We start from the raw sequence: 9,087 nt of genomic DNA on the forward strand, positions 1-9,087 counted from the left end.
TTTCTCAAGAAAAGAAATTACATTAGTTTGCTTTAAGCTTTTGAACATACATATATATATATATATATGTGTATACATATGTATATATAAATACTTACATATGCATATTTACGTTTTTACTTTTTATCGATGATTGTCAATATCTTTAATTCAAATGAACTATGACGATAAATTAATTATACGCTATATACATGTCGATTAATAGAATGTACATATAAATTAGACATAGTAAAAAGTAATAGTTGAATTTACTCGTTTGAAAAGAAATTGTATCACTACTGAATTTTATGTACAAAAATTATTAATATATATACAGATCATTTTCATCATTCTTTTATATTCTTAGTTATTCATTTTTTATTCTGCGTTCATGTTACGTTTTATTTTTATATCTCTACAAAAAAGAAGTAAACACTAAGTTATCAATTGCCGGTTTTTCATTAAATTCTTTTACTAAATTTAATTTCAAAAATAATCGCATAAATACAATAATTTATTGTACAATTATAAAATTCAAATTGTTATGAATTTTACGTTAATAGTTCCATTCATCAGTACATTTGAAAACTTTACGATTATATAAAATAATATATGAAATTTCTTAGTTGTAGAAATAAAGAACATTAACAACACTCTCTTCCCAAAACAGTCTATGTTATTCCTTTTTAATTTGTTTATATACAAGTTTGATGAATAATAGTTATGCTACATATTATAATAAAATGTAAAATGATAATATTTTAACATCACAATTTTTTTTTTAGTAGGTTTATTTAAGGAGTTGCTTCGAATTTCAAATATATTTTTTTATACTGTAACACATGTGTATTGTTAGTAACGTGGATACAATGGTTTAATTATAATTTGGTTTTAAAAACGAAGAAGCAAAATGACTACTTGAAAACGGAAAAGATAGGAACGAGATAAAAACAAGTGAAGCAAGAAGATTTCTAATACAAAGGTAAAAGTAAAGGGAAAGTTTTATTTCGCGTATGTGATAGATAGGGTGATGGGAGACAGAGCGAGAGGGTGGCAGAGAGGGAAGAAGAGAGAGGGAGGAAGAGAGAGGGAGGAAGAGAGAGAGAGAGAGAGAGAGAGAGAGAGAGAGAGAGACAGACAGACAGACAGACAGACAGAGAGAAAGAGAAAGAAGACTAAATATATATTTCTAAAATTTTAAATGATGAAAAATGTTTGCACAAGTCGAGAAAATTTGTATTTCCTGATCATTTCATTCAATAGTTGTCCGAGGAGTCCAATTCCGACAAGAAGTTCTCTATTATAGATGGCTTTCGTTTATTCATTTCATCGTTTCTTAATTTGTGGCGAGCAGATCGTGTAATATCCTTTTGCAGATCCTATAACAGATCAAGAAGATATCAAACCTGTCTGCCATTACCGCTTTCTTATTATTTTGCTCGATTAACTTTCGACGTAAAGATAAGAAAGATAATATGGAATAACTTACATCGTCAAGCAAAGCAATCAACAGTTTTGACTTCGACAGAGGAATGTAAGGGATACGATGTCTTTCTTCAAATTCCTTGATGCAATTTATGTTTCCTTCACTCCCCTCGCATCCTAATCCGTACATGATCGGGAACATTGCACGTTTTCTTGACATTGAACCTCTACACATTTGATGGTACGGAAATGCTCTATGGAGATATAAGGAATATAATTACTGTTCGTGTTTCTCATATCCAGACTGCGTATTTCTCTATACATTTATACGAATTTTGAAAGTGGAAAAATGTATAGAATGCGTATGGTATGATGCAAAAATATATAAAATATCCAAAGTATAGTTTCTACGATACTTGGTGCGTAAAACAGATCTCTGCTTAGGTTCAATTTGTTTAATCGTGTTAATAAAAATATAAATTTGCATAAACATCCGCAGTCTACTCGTATCATTAGGTTTGATAAAAATATATGCATATGTATACATACTCGCAATTCACGCTTTCACTCCGAACGTGAAAATAGCAAAGTAGGATGGCAAAAATGATCATGCATCGTTGGATGTAAGCCACAACCTGTAAATAACAATTTCGATAATTATTGTTCATTTACGAGTTTTCAATATTCGAGAAATAATAAATCAGTTCGTTATTGTCTTATATATTTTACGTCGCTAACGATAAAAATGGAAATAACTTAAGAAACGAATCAACGTCATATAAGTTTGCCTGTGCGAGAGCAGAAGTCATTGAATTTCAGCAATTTTCGTGTCCGGCTTGTCAATCGGGGGAGGCAAGACGACTTCATCCAAAATCAATATCAGATTTCCTTTTATTTTCAATTTGACGAAGGCAAAGGAAGAACAAGTTCGTGGCGTATCACCCAATTTGCGCCAACCTGTTCTTTTCCACATCTTGTTCTTGTTATTTGCGAGCGAACGTTTCGAATGCAGCTCTTAATAATCTCATTGGATAGAAAATATCGTACGCCGAAACGTACAAGGGTCTCAAAATTTAAGTGGGCGTACGTTGCGTCCGACATTGATTTACTAAGAATAAAGAATACATAAAAATGCGAAATATACGAGATCGAAGTTTCGTAATGTAGAAAACATATTTGAAATCGTTTCTTTTCTAAATTCGTGAAATATAATTTCATAACTTTATACCTTTTAAATGGTAAAACGCCAAATTCGATCCTGGCGAAACCAATAACTTAGCTTGAAAAGAAAATAGCCGTTTTCCCGTAAAAAGCTTTCAATACCGATTGAAAAAGTACGCGTTAAATGTATACATTACTTTTAATATCTTTGTTACTTTAACTTAATAATCAACGCGGTTACGTGCAATTTACCTCCGATTCGTTCCTAATCCAGGTCAATTAGTTAATTTCCAGTTTACGTGTAGTGTTTCCTGAGAGGACATGTGCTGTCGCGATTCGATTCAGATTTCGCTGGGCATTTACCTATGTACTTGTACGTACGTATGCCAGACTACGTATAACAGTCTCACGAAGAATTTGTAAACGGAATATAAATCGGTGTTTCCGATGGTTATCGATTAAACGCCTATAGTCGTCGCATAGTAGATTTAACAGGGATGATAAAATCACGATACGTGAGATAAATCTTAATGCGTCTTCCGGGTGCTTTGTCGAACAATTTTAATCAAGATGTAAAGCGATATCTCGCGGTTAGGGCAAAATTATGCTCGCCGTTATACATTTTAATATCCTTAAATCACGATTAAAATCGCTCTTTCAACGACATAGGTAGACACGTGCTTTCGATAGTTTCCTTTGTTGATTTTTTCTCTTTCTTTTTCTTTTTTTCTTTCTTCTTTTTGTTACGATTTTTATTTGCAACATATTGCAACTTTCGAGGCAACGATGCGAGACTATCAAGACGAAAGTAATATTTCTTTCCGGCGATCGCAAACGCGTAACGTTAATTTTTACACACGATTGTCGTTCGGCGACGTTCATGTATTAATTTGGAATTTATCAAAGGAACCACTGAACAGGGTATAGGTAGTAGGTGGTGACGGAACCGCGCGGTAATGTTGCACATGGTTAATTTTAGCTAATTGGTGGGTATCGCAATTACAGAAATTATGCAAATTGATCGACAGTTGACGATACACTCTAAAAAGCTTTGGCATACCCACAGCAAGTATTGTAGTACGTCAGGGGGATCTTCTTTTTGTTTCTGACTTCGTAAAGCAGAAACCGGCCTAATCTTTCCTGTTTCTATCAAAATCGCTATACATACATGTATATATAACATATTTTCTTTATCGACATAGATAAGAACGATAGAAATTCGAATATTTATTAAAAAAAAAAAAAAAAAAAAGAACGAAACACAGAGACTTGTTGATATACAAATATGATACTGTTCATTTACGACGTGAATATCGTTTTATATTTCCCACACGCATCAGAGGTAACGCGGTTGTGAATGTGCAGCAAAAGCGTTTTTGCTTTGATGGAGAATGTACAGGGATGTCGGTGGATTTTTAATTGAAAAAGACCGTCGTAGTCTTCGGAAATGAGCGTGTTCTACAAACTCAGATATATCACGGTATTTTCACCTTTTTATACGAATGCTGTAGCATGTTGTTAGCACGGGTACTGACATTCTCGTCTATATTTCTTCATTATGAAATACGTTACGTTACGGCGCTGCCATGACCGTACGATCTTATTATTTGACACAGGCAATTGTCACGTAAGTTGATTCGAATATGAGTTGACCCGAAATCACATTTTCCTACCATTTCACGTGCTTTTTAACAAAAAGTTTAGAAGCTTCTTTTTTTTCTTTTTTTCAATTCCGGAATCACGAATGAAAAATAAACGAAATTAAGCGAATTTAAACTGATAACGATAACGGCCCGCAACAAATTAATTATCAGAGGGAAAGTTTTTCGTGTGGGTTTCGCAATGGAATTGTTCGATCTATTCCCCTTTCGATACGATGGTATCAGTTACCGCTTTTTCGTGGAACCATTCACTGTTTGCTCACAGGCAGTTACGTAATGGCGACTAATCAAACGCTATTAACATAATGTATAAATTTCGTGTAATTCATTGAAAATCGGTGTTCGAGGGGATGAAATCTAAAGTCTCGAAGGATTCTTTCGTCCCTGTTCTCCCATAATCTTTATGCCTTGTTAGGGAACGCTTTAGGCAAAAAAGAAGTTGCGTATCGACCACGGAACGAAAATGTTCTACCTACGCGTTGATGTAAAATTTCGAATGATTTAAAAAATTTATCTTTATTCCAGTCAAATATAACACGTTCGCTGTATCTTTCTTTTGTATTATCGTTAAATTCATTTAATACTAAAAGTAAGAGCTCGCGTCACTGGTCACGTGGAATTTTTTACTAAAGATCGAACAATGTATTTTCTTTGATCTGTTATTATTATACCGATCTTTGTCCTCTTTCCCCCCCCCCCCGCCTCCCCCCTCCCCCTACTCCCCTATAATTTTCATTCTCATTTGGCATCAAATTTATCAAAGCTTTTATATCTGGTTACATTTATGTGATAATTAGTGAGACGCTTATAATTTTATAATACGTAGAAGTCGATGTTCATTTCTACGAAGGTTAAATGTATTTGTATGCCGATTTTTCACGCTATTCCTTGATAGAAAAGCGGAATATCTACGAGCTACCTCTGGTATTTTCCACCGATAGTCAGCTTTGGAATAAATAACATAAATTTCGGCACGGACGATGCACGATTTGCTGTCGCGTCTGCTCGTCGTAACTCGTCGGAACGAGACGGGTTATTAAATTTCGTCCGAGGTCACAGTCTGCTGATCCGAATCGAATCATTACATAGACGAACGCTTATAGAAGTTGCCATCTTGGTCGTTGTAATCGTTTTATCAAATTGTCCGGACTCTACAATTTTTTTTAACTCGACCTCACGAATTTAGTTAATGGCATTTTCGGACCGTTCGTTTGTTCTGTAAAACGATTCGCGTTCGTTTCTATCATTCTCAAAATGCAAGCGACTTTGCTAAAATTCCAATATAAATACCGCAGACAATTTTCTACAGTAAAAAATTTTCAAAACAAAGTTGCAGTACCAAGTGCTTTTAGTGGTGAAAGTGCTTTCTAGAGAGAAACGCAAGAATTGTATAGCGAGCGAATTTTAAAGGGACGATATTTACACTTGATGTCGAATCGGTAATCCGTAAGAAAAATTGTCTTCGTTGGTAAAATTGAACGGAAATATAAGAAGCGCAAATAATTATTCAGGGAGGTAGAGTGGACAGAGAGCGGATGAGAATAAGGAGAAGAAGGCAAGCGAGATAGTAGGGAAAAGCTAGAAACGCGCGATTTAACCCCTGACTCGGAAGTGGGGCGCCTTGGCGTCTCTCTGTCTCGTGGCATAGAAAAACCTCTCCACTCTTCTTCTTTTTCTTTTTCCACGTCTGCCCCTTTTTAGTTTTTCAGTCGCGCTGTCGTATCCTTTCGCTTTATATCCGAATTCTCCTCTACGCACTTTCCTTGTCGTCGAATTTATTTTATTCCACTTTGTCGACGAAACTTTTCGTTTGACCGTGCGTTCGATCGCGCGAAAGTACGTTGTTCGCAATATAAACCATTTTTACTTCGATTCAAAATTAATCTTTTTCTTTCCTTCAGACGATTAAAGAAATATACTCGATCTTAATTCAATTTAAGTTAATAAAAAGGGACGTATTTTTGAACGATAATACGAAAAAGGAACGTCTATTGGTATAACCAGTGCAAAGCGTGTTGACTCTCTGCTACGCGAATGCGTAAATTCATTGAGCAGCGGGTTATTTTTTCTCTTAAACTAAAGCTACAACTTTGTTCATTGACAGTCGGAGGGTCATAAAATTCACTCGGTTTCCATCATGCTCTGCGTAATCCAATGTCCGGATCAGCTCATTGATCGAAAAGAAAAAAGATGTTATTTAATGAATACCGTGAAAGCATGTAAAAACTGGAAACCGCTAATGTCGTAACATGGAATCGTCATTTCAGTACATCGATCTATCATTCTTTCACGTCAGACTGTCGTACGAATTCGTGGTGCTGTTTAGTTGCGTATCGAGAAACGAATTATTTATGGCTATCGCGGTCCGTTAGAATAAGGCAAAGGATCTTCGATAATTATGGCCATGAAAATACACAGCTGCTGATCCCGGGTGGCAGTGATGAATCTCTAACGCGTGATAACGAGTACACGAAAACCCGTGGCGCCGTGCAGCTATAGATGAATCGTAAACATTTCTCGCAGTGCAAACAAGAAAAGCTTTATGTATTGGCCGGCGACACATCGAATTAGACGCAGCGTATCCGAAGTGATTGGACTTCCTTCTAGTTTCCTATCTCTTGCATTCTATTTCATTCCTATTGGTTTCTGGTTCGCCGTCACATCTCGTTGTCCGATTATTATTCTGCGGCCAAATAGGAGACGAAAGACAGAGAGAGATAAACTGATCATAGCAGGCACATTCCTTACATCGTATAATAATTTTGTCCAATGTTGAATTTACGAGGAACGCGGCCAATTGTTGTCACGAGATAATTAACTCCCGATAATAACGTAAAGTAAATTCTTTTCGCGTAAATTTCTGCGCTAGTAAATTTTGCTTTCTATGGTACGTGAAATGTAGATATTATAGATGGCATCTTTTCTTTTTTTTTTTTTTTTTATGGTTCATAACTCTATTCACAACCACTTTTTCTCGTATTCCTTTGTTGCCTCTATCTCCTATCATTCGTATATCGACCATATAAATCTACAGTTTTAAAGTTATTTAAAAATTCGTCACGTAAGAAAATTCAGTAAACTGCTGCTGTGACGATTCTCGAATTAACGCAGCTTAATCTACTTTGTACGATTATTTAATAAAACTAATTTCACTTTTCTCACAAACCACGCGCCGTTTTCCTATATTTTTTTCCCTTTCTTTTATTTAGATTAACATTTTGCAACGCGAACATGCGTACTTAAAAATTTATCAGTTACGAATGGCAAAAAGATGGACGTATGATACGGATGTACATATTATCTAACGAATTGCTGGGTCTAACGATAAGTGCTTGTTACAAACCGTTTCGTTCGTTCGACTGGAACCGTGTTCGTTAGAATCGAGATGATTTTTCCTAAACTCAACGCGACGAATACGGTTGCGTTCGTAACTGGTTTGTCGTAAATGACGCGAAGGAGTACCAGCGATGAGAATTTCGTACGATGGAACAGGGAAGATCAACGAACTGTTTGGGTTCAACGCTTCTATCCGATACACGTCACACCTCTGTTTCTTTTCTCCCCCATTGTTTAAGGCGACTTTAAACTAGGTGTGTCAAACTCGCGATATGTTAGAAATAAATTCGTTCGTGTCCATAGACGAGGGTCGTCGTCGTGGCACTTTCGACATTTTCAATGTTCGGTGAAATTGTCGATCACCCTTCTACCGAACCGATCGTACGAATCAAACGAGAAGAAACGAAGAAAAAAAACGAGCGTAACGGAATGCAAGGAAATGAAGATGTTACTGAAAATGCGTTAACACTTACCGTTACCATGTTTGTGAGATTAAAGAGGTATCGCAGGTCGAAGGAATAAGCGAATCGTGCTGCCACGTAAAGCGAACAATTTCGAGCCTTTGCTGGAGTCGAAGTTAAGGGCCTGGATGGTAGCGAGCGGTCCTCGGCGATGATACTCGAATGACACCACCACGCGGTGATCACGAGGCACGAGTTTCAGTGCCGACGTGCTGGCTTGTCTCTTGATCGTATGAACGAAGAGGGGGTGTTTGGTACCACGAGAGCTTGAGAGCTTGGAGTTTGGAGGTCAGAGGGCGAGTGATTGGTGGAGCTTGCGCGGGCCACATTTATACTGCAACCACTCACCCCTCTTCTACGTTCTTCTTCCGTACCACCAAGAGAAGCAGAGCTGAATCCACCACTATTGGTACCAGCATCACCGATGTGTTCCTCCTCCACGTCGTTACGGCCGCCCCGTATGTATTGTACACCCTCTGGTTCATTACGTCATTGGATTAGTCTCCACCCCGAACGATGATATCACAGGAAATCCCTCGGCGAAACTGGCGACCGGCGAGCATCGAAAAACTGTTTTTCAGACGGAGAAATTTCTTACGTAGTAAGAACGAAGATTCATGAATGAACCTCTATGAATGAAGCCCGAACGGAGGGAGGACATCGTTTCCAGATACGATATAGCACGATAACTTTCGATTCGTGCAATTGCATTTTCTTTCTTTCTACTCGAAATTGGATTGAAGTAATGATGCGTGGTTTGGTCGTGGACCGTTCGTTTTTGGAAATTTGCAGATTGTAATGGGGGAAAAGAAATTGCGTGCGTGAAATCGAAGCGATACAGGAAGGTGGTTGTCTCGTTACAATTCACGTCACAGTACTTGCAGAGATTGCCATTAGATTATTTAGATCATTGAAATTTTAAGTTTCGCTTATGACGTTTACTTCCGACGAAATTGCTTCTCTTAAAACGAAATCAATGTATAGACGTCGAAACGAAGAAATATAGCCGGATAGATTGCTTTCGCAACCTTTAGATACAATTGCAGTTGATGTTTGTATTTGCA

General features: G+C 36.9%; 1 protein-coding gene across 1 annotated transcript; it reads right to left on the reverse strand.

The window, feature by feature from the left end:
- Window positions 1–637: 637 nt before the first annotated feature.
- On the reverse strand, window positions 638–8,333 carry LOC122577818. Its single transcript, XM_043749430.1, has 4 exons — window positions 8,036–8,333; window positions 1,954–2,039; window positions 1,469–1,658; window positions 638–1,358 (listed from the first exon to the last, which is right to left on the reverse strand). The coding sequence occupies exons 1-4, from the start codon at window positions 8,042–8,044 to the stop codon at window positions 1,236–1,238; spliced, it is 408 nt and encodes a 135-aa protein (XP_043605365.1). The 5' UTR covers window positions 8,045–8,333; the 3' UTR covers window positions 638–1,235.
- Between the last annotated feature and the right edge of the window lie 754 nt (window positions 8,334–9,087).

Source organism: Bombus pyrosoma, linkage group LG2, assembly GCF_014825855.1.
Source record: "Bombus pyrosoma isolate SC7728 linkage group LG2, ASM1482585v1, whole genome shotgun sequence".
NCBI lineage: Eukaryota > Metazoa > Arthropoda > Insecta > Hymenoptera > Apidae > Bombus > Bombus pyrosoma.

Bases quoted from the DNA above. Each gene is read 5' to 3' on its own strand.
- LOC122577818 (XM_043749430.1), bottom strand. The intron at 1,659-1,953 runs GTATGTATACAT...ATATCTCCATAG, and splicing joins AGTGAAAGCGTGAATTGCGA to AGCATTTCCGTACCATCAAA. The intron at 1,359-1,468 runs GTAAGTTATTCC...GATCTGTTATAG, and splicing joins TGATTGCTTTGCTTGACGAT to GATCTGCAAAAGGATATTAC.